At 48.2% G+C, this 20,506-nt stretch overlaps 6 protein-coding genes across 6 annotated transcripts; 2 read left to right on the top strand and 4 right to left on the bottom strand.

The window, feature by feature from the left end:
- Window positions 1–868: 868 nt before the first annotated feature.
- Window positions 869–3,345, bottom strand: B0J16DRAFT_177977 (acyl transferase/acyl hydrolase/lysophospholipase). The gene is made up of 2 exons (XM_046122542.1): window positions 2,986–3,345; window positions 869–2,939 (listed from the first exon to the last, which is right to left on the bottom strand). Exons 1-2 carry the CDS (start codon window positions 3,238–3,240, stop codon window positions 891–893), a joined length of 2,304 nt encoding a protein of 767 aa, XP_045980425.1. The 5' UTR covers window positions 3,241–3,345; the 3' UTR covers window positions 869–890.
- A 1,829-nt stretch (window positions 3,346–5,174) lies between these two features.
- Window positions 5,175–6,684, top strand: B0J16DRAFT_374834 (opsin-like protein). The gene is made up of 3 exons (XM_046130633.1): window positions 5,175–5,461; window positions 5,513–6,122; window positions 6,174–6,684. The coding sequence occupies exons 1-3, from the start codon at window positions 5,410–5,412 to the stop codon at window positions 6,391–6,393; spliced, it is 882 nt and encodes a 293-aa protein (XP_045980424.1). The 5' UTR covers window positions 5,175–5,409; the 3' UTR covers window positions 6,394–6,684.
- Window positions 6,685–8,450: 1,766 nt separating this feature from the next.
- B0J16DRAFT_364374 (uncharacterized protein) lies at window positions 8,451–11,660 on the top strand (the record flags this gene model as incomplete). Its single annotated transcript, XM_046129934.1, has 1 exon — window positions 8,451–11,660. The coding sequence occupies exon 1, from the start codon at window positions 8,541–8,543 to the stop codon at window positions 11,658–11,660; it is 3,120 nt and encodes a 1,039-aa protein (XP_045980423.1). The 5' UTR covers window positions 8,451–8,540.
- Window positions 11,661–11,886: 226 nt separating this feature from the next.
- B0J16DRAFT_309116 (uncharacterized protein) lies at window positions 11,887–15,306 on the bottom strand (the record flags this gene model as incomplete). The annotated part of the gene is made up of 7 exons (XM_046124898.1): window positions 11,887–12,690; window positions 12,745–13,529; window positions 13,592–13,750; window positions 13,830–13,898; window positions 13,984–14,278; window positions 14,513–14,717; window positions 14,888–15,306. 7 exons carry the CDS (start codon window positions 15,304–15,306, stop codon window positions 11,887–11,889), a joined length of 2,736 nt encoding a protein of 911 aa, XP_045980422.1.
- A 455-nt stretch (window positions 15,307–15,761) lies between these two features.
- B0J16DRAFT_374831 (pectin lyase fold/virulence factor) lies at window positions 15,762–17,514 on the bottom strand. Its single transcript, XM_046130632.1, has 4 exons — window positions 16,958–17,514; window positions 16,678–16,909; window positions 16,136–16,627; window positions 15,762–16,082 (listed from the first exon to the last, which is right to left on the bottom strand). The coding sequence occupies exons 1-4, from the start codon at window positions 17,345–17,347 to the stop codon at window positions 15,802–15,804; spliced, it is 1,395 nt and encodes a 464-aa protein (XP_045980421.1). The 5' UTR covers window positions 17,348–17,514; the 3' UTR covers window positions 15,762–15,801.
- A 502-nt stretch (window positions 17,515–18,016) lies between these two features.
- Window positions 18,017–19,644, bottom strand: B0J16DRAFT_271726 (major facilitator superfamily domain-containing protein; the record flags this gene model as incomplete). Its single annotated transcript, XM_046123591.1, has 2 exons — window positions 18,017–18,611; window positions 18,662–19,644. 2 exons carry the CDS (start codon window positions 19,642–19,644, stop codon window positions 18,017–18,019), a joined length of 1,578 nt encoding a protein of 525 aa, XP_045980420.1.
- Window positions 19,645–20,506: the final 862 nt, after the last annotated feature.

Genomic DNA, 20,506 nt, shown 5'->3' with positions numbered 1-20,506 from the left:
TAGTGTCGAATTAGTGCACTTCTCATGAGGTTTAGTCTAGTGCATTGTGTGCTGGAGGGATTAATTGACGCTAGAAGATCAACTAGGGTCTAGAAAAGAAAGACACGATCGTCGCCTTGTCTAAGTTTGGGCTATGTAACGTTGATCTTTGTACTCAGTGATACCTGGGAAACCGTGATTTTGACCTTGTTCGTGATCGTACGGTGAGACAAAAATAGAGGATGAGCAGGTTTTGGCGAAAAATTGCTCATACTGGACTCCCGAATGCGAAAATGGTTCTATTCTCAGGCCTTGCGATACTATATACGATACGAGATCAATTCTAACTTGAAATGAAACCCAAGATAGACGAGATCAATGCACGATATTATTAGGGCTTCTGTTGAGGGTGGTGATCTGTTGAGCGAAGTGGCAGCGGAAGATCCCGCCTTAGCAACCCTATAGCTCAAGACATTGTCAAAGCGAACTCCATCATCTGTCTCACCATTAGCGACTAAACATCTCTATGGAAACTGTTTCCCAGTTATTTCTTGGCCGGAAGAAAGAATATGATGCAGTTGTTGTCTTGAATGCTTCACCTACTCAACGTGTAGAACAAGGCGGTCAAATGAACAGAGCTACGAGACAACGACCGAACAATTTGGCGTTCACTTTTCACGAATGGAACAATAACAACACCGATGGAAGCAACGATGGGAATTTAATAATGCTGGTTAGATTGGTATATCTAACCAGTAACCAATTACACCTAGGTATGCAAGAAAGCTATCCCCATGCTCCTCAACATCAACAATGCTTCGTGAGTAATCCTGCTGTATCGCCCATCCCCACCTCTGTTCCACTGTAGCTATAACATAACCCTACTCCTCTGTCTTCTCTCTATTAGCCTCTTAATCCCAAAGTATCCATCCCGCCCTCGCAGCAGCTCCACCAAGCGCTTTACTCGTCACATGAACATCAAATGTCTCGGCATCCGTATCCTCACCAGAATGAACCGTCTCGCTCGTATTCGCAGGCTCCGGCGTCGTAGGACCCGACCCATCAGATACAGCCTGCGACTCACTACCCTTCGGACTCTTCACGGGTGGTGTAATAGGTTTGGAGAAGTTGAATGTTGGGTTCGCTTCTTCTGCGTCCACAACAGCAGAGAGGGTAGCCCGGGTACGAAGATGCACTTGAGATCGCGAAGCACGTTTGAGATGGGGTGGTTTGCGTTGAGCGACGGGTGATCCTGCCCTTCGACGTTCCATCTCTATACGTTCTTCCTGCTCCGTCTCATCGTCTGTAATCGTGCTGGGATCGAGTAATAGCCAATGTCTAGGCGCGACATGGAGACTGCTTCCAGACTTGCGACGATTACGCTTCTGGTTCTTGACTTCAGAGGGCGGCTCAATGATCGTCTGTCCCTCTTTGATCCTAACAGGCAACTTAAGAGGGATATTCCCAGCAGTAACGTTCAATCGTCGAAGATCACGTTGACTTTCTGAGAAGACGACTCGGGCGCGAAGTCTATGTACAGCCCGATCTAACGCCAACTCAATTGCGCAACGGTCGCGGACACGACTTAATTTGGGCCATGTTGCGCGCTCGCCCATCAGACAAGCTCGCATCATGAACTCGGGGCTGGGATTGCGGAGTAAGCGAGGTAAGTCATTTAAACCCATCTCGGGGAGGATGTTGATGTCGCCTGAGTATTTTTGACTCAGGACGCTCTGGAATTTGGTAGCGAGGTTGGGCATGATACCCAGCTCAGCGAGAAAATGCAATCGATGCAGCGCTTCATCGCGCGCAAGCGATGTCATGGTCCATAACCAGTCATACTGGTCACCGGCTGTCTGCTGGGTTGGTTCGGGCTTTCTCACAGGTGATAAATGATCATCTTTCGCCAGAAAAGGTACAACGTGAGGATTAACTTGCGACACAATAAAATGGTTGACGTTGAACATTTCTGACAACCGAGTCATTGGCAAGTCATTGTCCACAGACCCATCAATCCATCGCTGAGGCGTCGGGTTCCAGGGCTGATGCTCGCCTGTAATGGGATCCTTGACAAGCAAGGGTGCAGCGTTGAAGACCAGCGGGACAGAGCACGAAGCAGCAACCGCAGACCAAATCATGACATTTGGCGCAGTAACATAATTGAGTAGACGTGGTAATTCGTACATGGAAGCCGTCGAGACGCAAATGTTGAGAATGCGACGTGTTCGATTGTAGGCTTCTTGGAAGGTCATGTCGCCCATCAATCCTCTCATTACCCGGGTGAGATGCTTGATGTCAGACCAACTTCCCTCCGTCAACAACCTGCGCAAGTTATTCCAAACACCATCTTGACCACTTGGGTCCTCGAAAACCGCAAGATCGCCGTAGGGAAACTCTTCAATCAGGAGGGGAATTTCCTCGTCGGTTCGTGTACACATTGCTGCGCAGACAATGCTTCCAGCGCTTGCGCCCGAAATAATCCTTGGCAGTAATTTCGCTTCGAAGAGGGCCTTTAGAACGCCAATATGCGACATGCCAAAGGTGCCGCCCCCGGATAGGAGTAATGCGCTGCGACCGTAGCTTTGTCGGGCGAACAGAATGCCTTCAAGAAGGTCGCGGTTCTCGATACTCTGGTCGAGTCGGCTTTGGGTGACGACAGCGTCGATTGATTTTATTGTAGACTCAACGTATCGCTCGATAAGATGTTTCGTCCCCGAGTATGAGTGTCGGTAAAGGTCGACATTGTCCATGCCGCCGAGATCGCGGGATAAAGCGGTGCGGATTAGGTGCATCATTGTATGGACGTCGCATTTCGTGCGGGCATCGTCGAGAGCGTCGAGACGTTCTTGGATCAGTTCGGGGTTATAGTCGCCTGTCGAGGCATCGCGCTTCCATTCATCGTTGCCTTCAAGGCTGTCGAGTTCTTTCGCCGCAGCTTCCCATTGAGCATGTGTCTCGGCCTAACTGGTCAGTCGGAAACATAAACAGAGGACACACGCAACCCACATTTTGCATGCCCAGACACAAGTTATGCTTCCTCTCCTCTAGTTGCTTGATCTTCAAGCGTTGGTCTTCCGTTAAGCCATCTTTGCACCACTGCCATGTATCGTTCGCCTGTCTGATGGCTTTTTGTAGAGTATTAACAACCGGCACCGACGAAACAGGCGGTCTTTTCGCTTTCGTATTTGACTTTGTAGGAGGCTTCGTAGATTTATTATAGAGGGAGGGAACCGCGCGGGTTTGTAGTAGTAGATCGGACATTGCGACGGCCGGGCGGTCGCGTGTGGGAGCGGTAGAGAAGAAACGAGGTTACAGCATGGCAGGGTCGTGAATAATTTTGTATATACTTCAAGAATATTATACTGAAGATTCGAAAAGAAGTCGTAGCAGGTCGTGAAAGGTCGTGTAGTTATGAGCGTTATTCGAACAGTCGGGTATCAAGGGTCGAGGTCACAAGCCGAGAAACATGCGCTCACGGAAGTGGTGGGGACAGAATTGAGGAGGGGGCGCTGAGACAGAGAAGCAACACAAAAGAATATACAAGCAAGGCGATGGATGATCTTTCAGGTCGTGATAGTATCCGTAGGTATGATGATATTATTGCGGTATCAAAAATTAGAGTTAAGAGAAGGAATTCTTTTGAGTTTGACAGAGAGAGTAATGGCATTGAATCCCAATCTTGAAAATGAGAGTCCACTTTCCGACATCCCCCACCGACTTTCAACGTGGGGAAACAGGGTTAAGCGGTAAAGCTGTCCACTAAACACCCTGTAATTGTTGATATTCTAGCAGGGTTCTTGACAGCTGAGATTGCTTTTCTCAACAAAATCGTGTTCGTTCATTCACTTTTGAGGTTTCTTTTCAACAGACAGTATCAGATCTTGTCAGCGAAATATCTGAAGATTCAGTTCAACACCATCTCAGGATATGCTCACCGCTAAAAGGGAGGGTCGGACAATCGCCCTCCCCAATCACAGCGCAGCCCTTACAGGGGCACGTGGTACACTGATGCAGTGTGGCTGCCAAATGCGTCATGATCTGGGTTTGCATTCACATGTCAAGACTGCATATGCCGTCTAATTGGACTCTCCAGGTTTAGGGACGAGCCGATGGTCGGCAGGTGATTGTGAAAAAAGTCTGGGGAATTTGCGGGGGAGAGATATTACGAGAGAATGAATTCGTATTACATGGAGCCGGAAGTTGAAGAGACCTACGGATACTCTAGAGAGACTAAACGGAATGATGGCTCGTATGGCTGACGATATCTTCAACGTGACCCAGCCCAGTTAATGCACTTTCCCGCCCATCATTTTCGCGTTCCGGGAATTCCAACACTTTTCTTTGCTTTGTCTGCCTGTTCTTGTTCACAGCTGAAAGATTTGAGACATTGGGCTGACTTTAGTGGTTGACATTTTAAGTCATGTGTCTCTCTTTTCTGCGTCAGACGAGAAGATCTCCAAACGATCGAGATTGGGCGAGTAGATCTGCACCAAAAGTTCAAGAGACGGAAGGTGGCATGAGGGACAATAATATTCCGTCCCGTACTGGGCAAATACTCCGGAATGCGTGAACGGATTCCGAATTGTGCGACAGGATGAATCGAGCCAGTTAGATCGGCGATCAGACAGACAGTGGCGGGACCTCAATGGATCGTGGCGGGTATCTGTGGCTACAACTGGTCTAAGAGGTTCTAGCCTTTTAGCATGGAAGAAGCCAAGCTCTTACTCTACCCAATGGTCTAGACTGAGATTCTTCAAGCTAGAGCTGTGACGTTTTTGTTTTGATGCAAGCTGTAGCTATGCTTTGCATTGGTTGGTTTGGTCGTATTCTTACGCGTTGTGCATTGTGTCACCGTGAACATGTTCCTTGAAAGCTACAGCAGTAGAGCTTCAGGTCAAAGCTCAAGCTCCAAGCTCCAGGTAGGTAGATCAGTATAACTTCAGCGGCCTTCATCTCCGATTACAAATAGTTTCTATACCAAAAATACTCAAAACTGAATCACATATCACAGTATCACTGTATCATCAACCTTCCATGGCCTGATACAAACATTCACGCATTGTATCGTCCTTTCCCCTCTCGGTGCAACACAAAATTACGTATTAGTGACGCCTCTCACACACGATAATCACCCATCAAAGTCTCCCCGCATCTGTAACAATAATAAAAAAATACCTGCTTTTCTACGTTAAACACCCGCAATCGACATGTCATTGATGACGTTGTGTAGCCTGTTTCATGCCATTCCTTTGTTTTCTTTTGCTTCTAGGCAGTAAAGAGAACGCCTCAGGCGACGAATGCGGCGTAAGCTCCCGCCTCATCTCTCCTCTTTTTAAAGCTCGAGGTCCCAGCTCTTCCCCACGTTCTTCTATTTCTTAGTTCTCTTAGCTTTGAAGAAATATTCCGAGTGAACTATCATCGATCGTCATCATGGAGGCTTTCAAGACTCACGGAGGCGTTGCCCCCATTCCCACCGTTGTCCGTACGTTACTTGACGATTCTCGTCTCTAGCTTCCTACTGACTGCTGCACAGCTGAGCCAACCCACTACCAAACAATCGGCCACAATGGCGTCCGCGCTCTATGGGTTCTCTTCGTCGCCATGACCGTCGTATCCGCCCTCTTCGCCCTTCTATCCTGGAACGTCGCCGTCCAGCGTCGCATCTTCTACGTCCTCTCCACCTTGACCACCATCATCTCTGCACTGGCCTACTTCGCTATGGCTTCTGGTCAGACTTCGTACTTCAACTGCGCCAGTGTGCGAGACCACCACAAGCATGTTCCCGACACGCACCACGATGTCTGTCGTCAGGTCTTCTGGGCGCGCTATGTTGATTGGGCTCTGTCTACGCCCCTGCTTGTTGTGGAACTTTCTCTGCTCGCTGGTATTGATGGCGCGCATACCATCATGGCTGTCATTGCCAACGTTATCTTTGTCCTTGCTGGTGCCTTTTCGGCTGTTGGTCATGCCAACACTGCGCAGAAGTGGGGATGGTATGCTATCAGTGTCATTGCCTTTGTCTTCACCGTCTGGCACGTCGCTGTTCCTGGCCAGCGAACTGCTCGTGCTCGGGGTACCAAGGTTTCCCGACTGTTTGGCTCTCTCTCCATCGCTACCCTCATCCTCTGGGTCGTCTACATTGTGTAAGTTTGCTCCACTCTCAGTTCAATTGATCCATGTTAATAATGTCACAGCGTCTGGGGTGCTGCTGGTGGCGCCTGGAAGGTCAAGGTCGGCACCGAGGTCGTCATCTACGCCGTCCTCGATGTCCTCACCAAGGCCGTTCTCGGTCTCTGGATCATCACCGCTACTCGCCAAAACCGCGAAACCACACCCGAGATTGGTGGCTACTGGGCCAACGGTGCTGGCGCTGAGGGTACCATCCGTGTCGGCGATGACGATGAAGGTGCTTAAACGCATTCTCCATAGTTGTCAATCAAGCGCATCGCACAACACTTCGCCATATTCTCGTCTCCATTCATGATGGTGACCTACAAAGCCGAGCCAGTCGGTATCGCACGAATGATTGATCAAGATTGTATTGTTTTGGGGACGCGTTTAGTCTTGAAGACTGTCGCATTGCTATTGAGGAGGACAAAAGTCGCTGGACTGGATCACGATGAAGAAGCAGGACTTTAATGGAGTTATGAGATTAGCTAGCACTTAGTGATTTATAAGTCATGCAAGCCCAAGGATTAATTGAACTTGTTTCACACTTCATGCATCTCACGTGGTATCTCAATTGAGGCTTCAATGAACATCGTTAACGCACCCGCCCTCAAGGCATCAGAAGAATTAGCCTCCAAAAGCATAAGAGACAAATTTATTTAGTCACTTTATGCCAGCTTAGACAAGTACTTAGGCTACTTTATTTTAGCAACCTAAGCCTTAGAGGACAATTCTTCTGTTACCTACCTGCCGCCTCGGCGCATCTTTAACCTGTTATCCCGACCCAGTCGCAGCCCCGATGTTGGAAGCATTAATCGTATGCTCCTCACTCTTGTCGGTCTCCTTATTGGCTTCTGCGTAATTGCCAAATGCAGCAGCTGTATCGGCCTGGTTGCTTGTCGCGGTGACGTTGTTCTCCTCTTCCCGCTGAACAACGTCCGGGGCTTGGATGGTCTTGTCAGACATTATGAGTTCAATGATCTGGTGGTACGTATTTAGTCCTGTCTTCATGTGGTTGGCTTGAAGAAAGAAGTTATTTCTTACTGTTGAGATAGTTTTGTTGGATTGGAAGCTCTGTTCGATGAGGATGAGGAGGGGTTGTGTATCCCGTAGCAGGGAATCGTGAGCTCTTTATATAGACCAATTCGTTGCACTCCCACCTATTTCTACTGCTGCCCTAAGCTTGGTAAGGACGAGGAAGTATCAAATCAGGCTTCCAATCACTTCCCGACGAAGCCCACCCTCTTATGGGAAGTGTTCGAGACCAAGCAATTCACATCTATGGTCCTGTAAGCCTTCAACCAGCATGTGAAGTATAGACAACTTCGGTGACGTGTCTCTGCTGTACGCCCATCATTTGACACCTTTCAAGTTGTTTGCGTTGACCGGTGAAGAATGCTGACGAAGAAGAGGCTTCAAAGTGGGATAAGGCTCGATAGTTGTGAAGAGTCAGCAGAGCCTCATTCTGTACCAAGCCATCCCTGGATTTGAAGCTCACCCATCAGGGTATCTGAAGAATTAGGCACCGAAAGCATAAGAGATGGAACAATTCAGTTACCTTATGCTAGCTTAGGCTAACACTTAGACTACTTTACTTCTATAACCTAAGCCTTGGAGAACATACCTTTTATTACCCCGCCTGAACACTTATAAGAAAGGGCTCTTTGCCTGTATCTTTGACAGAGTTTGTGTAAACCTTCAGGTTGATTTGCCCTTGATGCCATGTGAGCTAATAGGTTCTTCGCTAGAAAGACGAGTCTGGTGGAGCTTGGAGCTAGTACGTCGCGGCACCATCCACATATGGTCTTGTCTGTTATGCCCAGGAATATCAGAGCCAAACCTTCTGCGCAACATGGGAAAGTAATGAAATAATTCGAGACAAGAGGTGTAAGTGCAGCCTAATCATACCCACTTAATACGCCTGGCTGACGAATCAAAGCGCTGATTGACGTCAGTCAGGATCTACGCTAACCCCACTTCAGTTCAGCTTACCATCAGAAGGAGCAGTCGCCGAGACCTTCCACAACATGAATCAATCTTCGTCAATCGCATCCAACAGTTGATCCGCGGAAGGAGCATCACCAGTAAAGCTACATATATCATCTTGGCGAACAAAGCAGATTGGGTAGGCACCATTGGAAAAGAACGCTCTTGGCTTACACGCCCTCACCAGCAATTTGTGGCCTGAGGACACTACCTCCTTCCTCCTCCTAGGTATATATACGACAGGCTACCTCATCCTTCTGCCGTTTCCCCTCTTCCTCTTCCATCTCCGTTTCATCATCCATCTCCGATTTTTGGGAGCCCCCAAAAGCATAAGAGACGAAATTCTTTGGTCACTTTATGCTAGCTTAGACTAGCACTTAGTCTACCAACCTAAGCCTTAGAGGACCATGACATCCTCCGGTAGTGTTTTCTCGGAGACGCTCCAAGAAATCACCAACACCAAGCTCCAAGAGCTATCCAAACGTCGCTCTCGCTTTGAAGAAGCAAAAAGATCTATCCTTTCCTCCATCGACGAAGAACAGGATGCCGTCAAGCGTCTTGTCACGCTGAGCGATGGCGTCAAAAGGTCCTTCGCCATCAAACTCGATAAAAACGACAAGAAGGTCATCGTCGGCCAAACCAAGTTCAAGCAACTGGAGATCAGCCTGAAGAACCTCGATCGCTTTATCGGCCAGGCCAAGACCGACCCTTCTGTGTCCTCGAAGATGCTGGCTGACTGGGAGAAATTGCTTGTTCGCCAATTAGATATGCAAGCTCTTCAGTACCAATATGCTTGGCTCTATGGAGAGCTTGTTACTGAGTGGCTATCCAGTGACAAGGAGAAGGACCAGGAAGTAGATGTCGAGATGGGTGGATTTGAGGATCTTGGTGAACAAGCCAAGCTTCAATCCAAAATTGACTGGGAGAACATTGTGTTCGAACCAGCCCAGGTCGATACCAAGGCCATCATCCAATATCTCGATAATCTGTTTGGCGTTGGCCTCCACGAAAAGAAGGCTTACATGAGCAACTTGCCTCCACCACCCGAGGACCTGGATGCGGCAAAGGACGACGAGGAACAACGAAAGCAGCGCGATGCTCGCGAAAAACGTGAGAAGGCGCTAGAAGAAAGGAATCGTGTGGTGGAAGAGAAGAGGAGGAAGATCATTACCGGCTGCCTTCAACGACTTCGTCAAACTGTTTCCAGATTCGAAGGACTCATCTCAACTCCGAATCAGTTCACTGTAGCCTCGCTGAAATGGGTCATTGCCGGTCTTCATTCGTCTGACCTGCTATCGAACGAGAAGCGAGAAGTTCTCAAGGATTTTGAAACCAATGACATGATCCTCAAGGAGATCGCCGACGTCCTCAACATGCGCATCAATGCTTTGGAAACTTGGACCTGGAACTCAGAATCCCCAGTTCCCTTGGAGATGAACCGCAAGATAAGTGGTATCTATAACATCCATATGCATGAAGACCTTCTTCAGGCGATATTTCTTCAGTACATCGGCGTGAAGTGGAGTGTCATGCTCAAGGGAGCCTTAAAGACTTTCCGCAACGGAGCTTGGAAATCAATGCGCCAGAACATTACACATGAAGAGAAGCGACGTCTTGGTTACTACCTGGGTCCATTATCTTCCGAGCCTTCCCTACAAAGTAGTCGGGAGGAGGTCAATGGGGAAAACTACTTCATGGCTCAGCTCATGAACTATGAACACGAGGTCCTCAATTCGGCTGAGGGCGAAGAAGAGGCAGAGTATGAACAGTTCACCGACCAGACGTTAAAGCGGAAGCCGCGAGCAAAACAGACTGCCCGTAAATCGCACGGAGGCCGCCGGGGGGGAGTCGCAAAGCAAATGCTCCCACCAGGCGCGACCTCAATGGCAAGCTATCAGGGTGGTGGCGGTGCAATGAGACATCGCAGGGTCCAAAACATGTCTGTTGCCGAGAATTTAGAGGAGGCAGAAGAAGATGGGGATGAAGAGTTTGACGAAGACGAACTTGATGATGATGATGAGGACGAAGGCAACCCTCGCAGTCCGATGTCTCTGAAGCAGACTTTGCTTCATCTCTTGTCGACCGAGATTACAATCAACACTCATCTTCATGGCGAAACGACAGCATTCCACTCCGTCTTTGAGGACTGGAACCCGAGATTGCCACATGACACCATCTTGACAATTCTCAAGTATCTCGGTGTCTCTGATACCTGGCTTAGCTTCTTCAAGAAGTTCCTCGAAGCTCCTCTCAAGTTTATTGACGAGGATGATTCTACTGCGCGTAAGCGCCGCAGAGGAACACCTGCCTCCCATGTGCTCAGTGATGTGTTCGGTGAGATAACTCTGTTCTGCCTTGACTTTGCGGTCAACCAACATACTTCAAGCAACCTGTGGAGGATGCATGACAACTTTTGGTTCTGGTCCCATGATCACAAGGTCGCCGTCAAGGCTTGGGAGACTGTTGATGAGTTTGCCAACGTGACTGGAGTCGAAACCAATCCTGCCAAGAGTGGATCAATCCGAATCTCGAAGGAGAGAGATGTTGAACTGCCTATTGATGAGTCACTGCCTGAAGGCGACATTCGTTGGGGCTTCTTACGCTTGTCTCCCAAGACCGGTCGCTTTGAGATCGATCAGACCATGGTCGATGCCCATATCAAGGAGCTCCACAAGCAGCTGCACGATAAGCGCAAGAGTGTCCTTAGCTTCATTCAGGCGTGGAACAGCTACGCCGCGACATTCTTCATTTCCAACTTTGGCAAAGCAGCGAACTGCTTCGGGCGCGAGCACGTGGATAACATGCTCTCTACACATAAGAGGATTGAGCGTGAAGTATTCACCAAGCTATCTGATGGCACAGTCACCAGTGTGGCCGAATACCTGAAGAGAACAATCAGCGAGCGTTTCGGTATCACCGATGTTCCTGATGGCTACCTCTACTTTCCCATGGAGTTGGGTGGCCTCGATCTGCAGTCTCCCTTTATCACTCACTTGCAGATCCATGATCAGGTGCTTGAAGACCCCCTCAAACTCATGATTGACTTTGAGGAAGCCGAGCGTGATGCATATGATAAATACAGGGAGAGGTTTATGAACGGCCAGACGAGACAAACAAGATACTCCCTCGACGATCCCGACTGGACACCAGAGTCACAACATGACAAGGATAACTTCATGTCCTTTGACGAATTCACTCGCTACCGAGAAGCCTACTCCTTCGACCTTTTTAAGGGACCAGTCAGATTGGACCGGGTTTCCCGCAAGCTCATGAAGAGGCCTAGTCGACGCAAGGTCGAGACCGACGAAGCTCTGTCTGGTGCGTTGGAGCAGCTGCGTACGGAGCCTAACCTACGTGGTATCACGGGGTGGTGGAATAACATGGACGCCTATTGGACTTGGGTAGCTACGTTTTATGGACCTGAGATTGTTGATCGGTTTGGCAGGTTGAATATTGTGAACACAGAGCTGCTTCCCATTGCTATGGTTACTTTGTTCAGGGACAAGCGTGTTAAGTGGCAGGGTTAGTCTGGAGGTCGAAAGGGATACGCGATTGACGTCTATGATATGCTTAGTCTGGAGGTTAAAAGGGTAACAGAAGGAATGTTCTCTAAGGCTTAGACGACAGAAATAAAGTAGCCTAAGTGCTAGCCTATGCTATCATAAGGGGACTAACCTTTTCGTCTCTTATGCTTTTGGTGGCTAATTCTTTTGATACCCTGACGCCTAACTCAAAACTCGGAGTTTCATTATCCTAAATCATGTCTAGCTTCACCATGAACTCGTTAAAAAGTCGGGCTTGCTCATCTTCTGATGTTTCCGATGCCATGTCGTCTTTCTCATCCTCGAACCATAGAGAAACACCAAGTTCGTTCAAGATTTCAACGTCGGGATCCCACGTCGCCTCCAGATGTTTCTTGATCTCATCCACCCTATACGGCCAAATGTCATTCCAGAATACCAACGCGTGACTACCTGCATGCTCGTCATCAGATTGTGCAGTCGGGATATCTGATCCACCAGTGAGCTTATGTTCCAAAGGCTTAGAGCGGCTCAGCATAAAGTTTTCGAATTCCGCAAGGAGCTCATCCAGATATACCAGCTTGTCATAATCATCCTCGCTGGCTTCTTCTTCATCCTCCCGAGACATGGCATCAAATGGATATAGTCTTGTATATCCACCCAATCTAGGTGTATCGAGGCATGTGTGCGTCATCCCGAGGGCTTCAAAGGTAGCTTGACGGATTAGGCAGACGAGTTGATCTGGTTGCAAGCTTTCTCCATGGTGCTTCATGACCAGGCCAATTCTCTTTCTAGGACTCAGAAGACCCGAGTCGATAGATAGCCACCTAGCTATCACATCGAAAGGGCTGCATCCTCCAGGGGCACACAGACAGCTGCAATTGTCGGTAGCCTTGTTATCCAGGATGTCGAGAGTGGTACCCAAACCCTTCAAAACCTCGTCTATGTTTGATCTATAGTAGTGGTCAAAACAGCGCCCAGTGATATCAGCTAGGACGAAGTCAAACCCTTCCAGGCCCCAGTACTGACTCATCCACTCCCAGAGCCGAGGAAGTTGTTCATGTAGCCATGTCGCATATTGTGGTGTTACGTGAGTCATGAATTCATTGAGTAGACTGGGATAATCAAGACCAGTCTTCACGAGGACTGGTAAGTGATCAATATCGAGAAAGCCCAAGTCAAAGAAGATAGACGCATCTTCAGGGCTCACCAGGGATAAGTAGACCGGCCAATAAACCGGCTCTTCTCTGGATAAATAGCTGATATCATCCTGTATGATGGTTGAATGGCGGCCGAATCTGGTGAGATTTTTTCGAGAAAGCTTTCGATCCACTTCGATCGCATAAAAATCTAGTTCGCCTGCTGACGAGTCAATAAGCCCACACTCAGTCTTCGGTAACCTCTGTTGGGCCATTTCTCTCAAGTCGCACCGACGACTTCTTAGTGCCTGAGCCACGAGTTCTTTGCAATGCTTTGAGGCACTAGCAAATAGATTTTCCGCAGGAGATTCCCGTATGAAATCTCTTCTTGGTATGATCGGGCAATCTGCGTCCAGTAGAATATAGGCCGCCGCAACGCAGGGGCATCTGGATTCAGCATCAACATCCTCGGATTTACAAATTAGGCCGCTGATCTCCATCACTCTGCTCAGCGGTGTCATAGTTTGGCGCAGCAGTAGGTTCCATTGAACTAGCTGGGTGGGGGTTGCTTTACTGGTGATTAGCTTCAAGATCGCAGGCTGCTCAACAGCGAGATGCAGTGCATTCGTGCCATAAATATTCAATTCTCCGATACATTCCGGAAATGTGCTAATCAGTTCCTTTGCACGGTCTTCATCACAACGAATAATTGCTTGGACCAAGGGCCCATACAGTGCTATTCAAGATTTCAGCGATTCAGATAGATTTTGCATCGCTTTTCGTCTTCATATCACGTACCTTCTGTCACTCTTTTACTTTCGCGGTCGTATTCAGCCATCATATCAAGCATAGAGCCGTTGGCCAAAAACCACGGAAATGGTGCTGGCGTATGAATCTCGGCATCCTCAAAACACAGCTTGCCCAAGACCGATGCCGAAACCGCAAATGTTGAGGCCGCTAAGTGAAGTGCCAGCCTACACTCCAGGTCAGTCTCCCAAAGTCATGAGGTCTGGATAAACGCACACTCCAGTTGTACTGGCGATGTCTAAAGGAGTCCCTATGGCAATCAGAAAGTCAAACAGCGCCTCCAGGTTGGGAGAAGGAGCTATATTCCTAGGCGGATTACGGTCCAAAGAATGTGTCTGCAACGAACGATTATCATCCTAGTCCTGCATGCTTCAATTAGGTACTCGCCTGGTAACTGATCATGTGAAGTAGGGTTTCTCCATCTTGATCTATATCGGTAGGTTTTGCTCTTCCAGAGCCAAATACCTCTTGCAATTTATGAAGCATGGCCTTCAAGTAAACTTCTTGGTCCATCTTTCGAGATCGGTACACTGAACAGTGTTGGGGTAAACTGAGGACCTGGAACGCGGGAGCCGCATATCTATCAACTACTCCAAAGTACATAAGTGACGGGCTGATAGCAAATCCGCCGGCACCTGTATTAGTGCAAAAGCTGAATTGAATAGCGCTGTTTAGCGACTTAATAATAGCTGAAAAGCCGAGAGTCCGCCTTCGTGAGGATTTGAGGTTGGCCACATAAAGGGCGCATGCTTCCTCGTGCTGCATGCTGGTCACAACGTTGTCTCGGAAATGAAAAGAGCCGAAGTGACGACTTTTGCTGGAGACCGACTTCCTTGCCAGGCAGGAACAAGTCGAAAAGTAAGAGCCTAATTCTGCAATTGCACTTGGTTTGGAAGCCAATTTGGCAACAACAGAGACGCGACCATCGCTGGGTGTAGTCAGCTGTGACAAAAGTTCGGTTGTTGCGCAATGTCGCCGAATAGCTGCGACCTCTGCCTCTTGTAGTGCCTGTCGAATATTCTCCGTTTGAGCTTGGAGTCGGGTTTCAATAACCAGGTTGATCTGCGGGATGATTTGTGGGATGAGATTGTCGACCGAATCCTGTAGCAAGGGAAGGCTTGACCGTATAGTGTTGATAGGAACGGTCAAACTTCCGACCGCCGTCTGTAAGTTTGAGACTGCGTTTGTTGCCTGTTGTATGTTCGTGGTGTTCAGTGACAAGGCACTCGAATTGGCTAGATCTATTTCTCTGTGGCTTGTCAGAGACATTCAAATCTCGTCATTTACTATGACACTGACAGTTGTAGACTTTGGATGGCCAGGCTGAGGGGTTGGCAAAGCCGATCCAGGATCGTCTCTAGCTCTTCAAGATGTGCTTTTCGCAGCGGAAAACGAAGTTTCTGAAGACTATGCTCCAGTCGATTCTGAGTCTTCTGGGTTTGTTCAAACTCCTTCAGGTCGTTAAGCCCTTCTTCGCAGTTTCTTAAACAAACGATAATATGGGGCACGGCTCGGTATCGCGTTGGGTCTAAGTGACCCTGCTTGAATGAGGCATCGAGTAATCGAAAACAGCCTTCCAAAGACTCGGCCTGGCGCGTGAGTCGAGCGAGAGCATCATCGCGGTCTTTGAGTCCACTGAGATAGCTCACGAGTCCGGAGCATGCCTTGAGGCCTATTGGTATAATAGCGAGAGCAAGCTCGGCCATGTTGGGATGCGATAAACGAGTTGGACGAGGGAGATTATCCTGCAATTCAAGTTTGGGAGAAAAGAAAAAGATCAATTGCAAATCAGGCTACCAATAAGATCTCACCACGTCTGAATGGCACTGCCATCCAATATTACGGGAAGGCATAATCAGAAGGTGCCGACCTGCGCACAGGGATGATGCAATTGTCTGCTGAACGCCTAACGGGCTGCCCTGAACAACGACCAGTAAAATTATCTGTTTCAACCCCCCTGCGGAGGAATAGAAGAATCAGCCGCTGAGAGCCTAAGAGACGAAATAATTTGATGTAGGTAATTGTGGGAGCCTAGACTAGGAATTAGACTGCTTTATTTTTGCACCATAAGCTTTAGAGAATAATTCTTTTGTTGCCTACCTGGGAAAGGCCCTTCTTAGAACATCACCAACGATAGATCATGAACAAAAAGACGGATCATCGAATGTATCAATTACTATATTAAGCTTAGGTGACTCAACCTAACCGTTGAATTTTCTGACCTTGAAAGGGCTGACAGTAGCCGCAGGGCCAACGCACTTGTTGGCCAAGGCAGCCTTGCCCTCAGTGCTGGTAGCGCTAACACAGTCCACACCAATATCCTTGACACCGTCACACAGGATAACAGGCTTTCCACCACAAGGGGTCTTGATGTCAAAGTTCTTGAACTTGATGTTCTCGCAAACAGCGTCCTTGCTGTCGGAGCATGTCAGCTTAGCAACGACGTTGCCTCGCTTGCCGGAGCTGTAACCGGTGAAGTTTTCTACGCACGGGTTAGTTCATGCAGGTTTGTGGGAGGGATTGAGGATGGCTTACCGAAGAGAATGTTGGAAATGTTCATCTGGGAAGGATACTTGTTGCAAGTCTCGGTGTCGATGTTGAAGTAGCAAGAGTCGATGAAAGCAGTGTACTCGTTGTTACCACCGTAGAAGTTACGGAAGGTCACGTTGTCGATGAAACCGTAACCAACATCAGGTCCAGCCCAGGTCTTGAGACGAGAGGCGTGCTGACCGTTGAGCATCCAGAGGTTCTCGATGAGGACGTCCTTGACGTAGGAGAACTCGCCCTTGTACTGACCGAGCGAACCAATGGACTGGCCGTGAGTACCGTTGCAGTACATGGTGTCGACGTGGATGTCAGAAGCGTTGCTCTTGGGAGAGAAGCAATCGTCACCAATGTCGATCCAGGCACGCTCAACCTTGACCTTCTCGACGTTCAAGGAGTCGAAGAAGTCGGTGTTCTTGGGAAGAGCAGTGGCGTTGGTAGAGCGAGCAGTGGTGACAATGTCCTTGAAGGTAATGTCCTTGGCTAAATTCATTGTAAGCTTTGATTTTGAGATATTCGAGGGAGTTGCTTACAGGTGACGAAAAAGTTGGTCCAGCAGGGAGAGTCCTTGAAGTGAATGCCCTCGATATCAATACCCGTAGCATTCTGGGCGTAGAAGAGGACAGGTCGGAGGTAGGCGTTGTCCTTGTCGAGAATCTCCTTGCCGGAGAACTCGTTCCACCATCTCTGACCGTTACCGTTCAGAACACCCTTTCCGTAGATCTTGATCTTCTCACCACCCCACTTCCAGAACATGATAGAGTTCTATATCGATTAGCCAACACCCACTACCACATAGAGGATTTAACATACCTGGAAAGGATGCGTGAAAGCATTCTTCTGCCAGTAAGCAGTATCATTGGTGAACTTGATCTCTCCATCAAGATGAACGTGCACATCGTTCAGGAAAGTAAGATCAAGAGGCTTTCCAATGACAAAGGTCTTTCCCTTTGGCAGATGGAGAGTACCTCCATTGTTAGCCTTCTTTATGCCCTTGTAGAACTCTGCGGAAATATCATCATTGTCGTTCTTGCTGTGGCGAATGGTGACCACCTTGCGATGGCTTCGCTTGACAGGGTTCTCGTAGGGGTGCTTGGCTCGGAACTCCTCAACGCTGCGAGGCACGCCAGCAGGAAGCTCAACCGCTTCGGCGATGGCGCCTGCGAAGAGGGACAGAGTGGTGAGGAAGCTTGAGACCTTCATTGTGGTGGTTTGTCTAAGGAGGCAAAGAAGGTTGAGAGACTTAAAATTGGAATGATATGGGTTATGGCATGTTTATATAGATAGAGTGGATATCTTCGGAGCATGGTCTCAATGCATACTGATATCCACCCCCATTCTATCAAAATCGCCTGAATTGAGTCGTTTCGTTACATTACATGAAGTGCCAAGCCGGTCCCTTGATGAGATGAACTGTTTATAAGCTTGTTGCAATTGAGTGTTCCTATTGGTGGAAAGTCATTTATCCGCGGCTCAGGTTCCCGTGGAATCTTGGTTTCCCCATTATTAGTTGCTGATCATTCGCTCCCCCGCCCCCAAGTAAAACGTCCCCCGCGAAAAGAGACCCCAACTTGGCAAAGATTATATACTCGCGGCAAGTTGCCGGATCGCGAAATGGACGGAGCTTTGAAAGATGGGATGGTCTTTGGCGGTCTGGATGTTGAGAGGGTCCTTGTGGTTGGGCAGCTGAGCGAGGTTTACAGGGGATACCTTGTCGGTTTCAAACGTGTAATTAAACTGACCCAACAGCCTATCGTAAACCTTATTGACTTTTTACCTGTGACATACGGAGCTCAAGGTATTCGCTAAGGCCATTAACCCACTTCGAATCTATCATGAAATGTCATTATTATAGTATGGTGTCTATCAGTTCTAAACTTGCTCAACAGCCCTTTCCTTCTCTCTCTTGGCCTTCTCATCTGCTGTAAGATCAGCCTTTGCCGAATCCATCTTCACTGTCAAGAAGATAAGAAGAGAAGCAACAGACAATCCAGCACCTGTCCAGAATCCAATCTGATACTGACTTCGTGCATCAACATTCTCGGCTCCTTTGATATCCTTCCTAACAGAAACCGCCATCTCGCCAACGCCTAGCCAAAAGGCCATACCAAGATATAACAAACTTGTGATAAGTGCACCTGCAACTGCTTGAAGATGGCCGGGAAGGGATGTCGTGATGAAAACGTTGGTGACGTTGAATGCGATATCAACTCCAATTGTGGAGAGGATCATGGCTGGGAAGACGAAGGCCCAGTATAGGAAGGTGTTGGACTTCCCACTGTCGGGAATAAGTGCGAAGAGAATAGAAGATCCAAGAAATCCCAGTCCGGAGATAATCAAAAGTAGTCGTCCACTCAGGATATGAAGAACAAAGCCGCCAACGACAGCCAGGATGAAGCCACCTGCTGCCAACGGAATGAACCAAGCTGCAGTGAGCAGTGGCCCAATATGCAAGACCGATTCAATACTATCAATAGTGTTAGTCAGGTTTCCAAAGGTAATAACGAATGGACTTACTAGAAGGATGCGTAGAACAGCCACAGCCCGAAGCAGCCGTAGCACATAAATAGTGCAAGAACCAGTCGAGCCATATACTTTGTCTTGAATACCTCGGCCGGCATAAGAGGTTGGCTGGCTCTCCACCCTTCGATATAGACAAACAAAGCCAGGCACAAAATTCCGATTATCAGGGTAACATAAACGTAAGGCGTTCTCCAGCCCTGAGGGGCATTCCCACCGTCTGTCAGAGCAAAGACCACAAGACTCAGGCCAGGTATAACAGTAGCAGTGCCTAGCCAATCCATTTTCAACCCAGGCGTAGGATCACCATGACTCTTTGGGATGGTCAAAGCACCAGTGATGAAGATAGTCGCACAAAAGAAGGCACCGATGAAAAAGTACCACTTCCAGCCAAGGACCTGAGCAGAAAGGGCACCAAAGAAGATTCCAGAGTAGAATCCAATACAAGAAAAGGCGCCAAACATGCTAAAGACAAGATTCTTGCGAGGTCCAGGTCGATAGATGCGAGACATAATAGCCACACTCGACGGCAAAAACGCAGATGGTCCCAAACCCTGCATCGCCCTCACAGCAATCAACATAGTCGGATTCCGGCTAAACCCGCCAACAATACCCCAGACAATCAACCAAGCATGTCCACCAAGAAAGATGAACCGTCCACCATGAATCTCAGACAATCTCGCAAACGGAAGTAGTAACACTGCTGTAGTGAGGTTAATCACAGCAGCAGGCCACGTTCTGACTGAATCTGGTATTTCGAGAGAGTTGGCGAGTGAGGGTAGGATGATGTTGAAGCCGGAAACGAAATATTCGCTAACCATCATTGAACCCACGACTGCAAAAATGAAACCCAGTTCTGACCAGAGGGATGGGAAACATGATGGGCGTTGGCGACCTAGACGATCGAGTTCTTTTTGGTCGATGAGGGAGGGTGAGGTGTCGTCGAGAACACCAGATGGTGTGTCGTCTTTTTCAGTCATATCGTCGTGAGTTAAAAAGTTTGGTGAGATGATGAAATCTTCTGTCTTTGTCACTTTATACCGACTCAGTTGTGGGTCAAAGATTGGATCCGCTTGGAATGGATGAGACGGGACTACTCCTGAGATCAATAGCGGTCAAACTTGAACCTTTAAATAACATTCATAACTATCTAAGACTTCTATACTCTTTAATGTACCATTGAGAAGATTACAAATCCCATCAAGGATGATCTCGAGTCGGTATTGACGTCTTGAAGCAGACGGACCTTCGGACTTTCGGACTCAGCTAGTCTGAGAATGGTAGTTTACCGCGAGTCAACGAATAAGCTTAAACTGGTGGTTCGCTTACGCTGACTACTGCACTTCGGTGAGACTAGCGTGGTGGAAATAGGACGGACAAAGATGGGGATCAAAGAGTCCGACATCAAGAATCCAATTTTCTCGGATTCAGTTGGAGATAGGTATGATTCTCACATGTCAAAAATGGCAGACTGACTACATGAATCTGGAACCTCGAGAGGAAATGTCTGAGTGCAAGATGAAAAGCTGCTACAAACTGCTTTGACGTTGCTTTCAACCCGACTTCTGCATGAAGCTCAGGGCATTAACCGTGTAAAAGGTCAATGGAGCTCGTATTATTCCACCTCGTCGTAATTCTCTATTGTAGACAAGAGAAATGCTATTAGAGACATTTTAATGAACAGTATCAGTGTGATGAAGTATATGTGTACCACTTGGTGTTGTTCCCTCAAGTTCTGAGCATTACAATTAACTTAATGCCTTGAACTGCAGGGTAAACAGCCGCCACAGTGGCATCTTTATCAGATAAGATAGAAGCCGATAAAAGAGTGCCGGAAAGTGG

Source organism: Fusarium flagelliforme (genome assembly GCF_020744385.1).
Source record: "Fusarium flagelliforme strain FIESC 12 MPI-CAGE-AA-0113 chromosome Unknown B0J16scaffold_6, whole genome shotgun sequence".
In the NCBI taxonomy this organism is placed as follows: domain Eukaryota; kingdom Fungi; phylum Ascomycota; class Sordariomycetes; order Hypocreales; family Nectriaceae; genus Fusarium; species Fusarium flagelliforme.
This window is presented reverse-complemented; position numbering and strand designations above follow the sequence as displayed.

Coding starts and splice junctions, on each gene's coding strand:
- B0J16DRAFT_177977 (XM_046122542.1), bottom strand. CDS start 3,240: ATGTCCGATCTACTACTACAAACCCGCGCGGTTCCCTCCCTCTATAAT. Junction 2,940..2,985: donor TGTGTCTGGGCATGCAAAAT/GTGGGTTGCGTG, acceptor CTGACCAGTTAG/GCCGAGACACATGCTCAATG.
- B0J16DRAFT_374834 (XM_046130633.1), top strand. CDS start 5,410: ATGGAGGCTTTCAAGACTCACGGAGGCGTTGCCCCCATTCCCACCGTT. Junction 5,462..5,512: donor CCCCATTCCCACCGTTGTCC/GTACGTTACTTG, acceptor ACTGCTGCACAG/CTGAGCCAACCCACTACCAA. Junction 6,123..6,173: donor CTCTGGGTCGTCTACATTGT/GTAAGTTTGCTC, acceptor ATAATGTCACAG/CGTCTGGGGTGCTGCTGGTG.
- B0J16DRAFT_374831 (XM_046130632.1), bottom strand. CDS start 17,347: ATGAAGGTCTCAAGCTTCCTCACCACTCTGTCCCTCTTCGCAGGCGCC. Junction 16,628..16,677: donor GACCAACTTTTTCGTCACCT/GTAAGCAACTCC, acceptor CAATGAATTTAG/CCAAGGACATTACCTTCAAG. Junction 16,083..16,135: donor CATTTCCAACATTCTCTTCG/GTAAGCCATCCT, acceptor ACCCGTGCGTAG/AAAACTTCACCGGTTACAGC.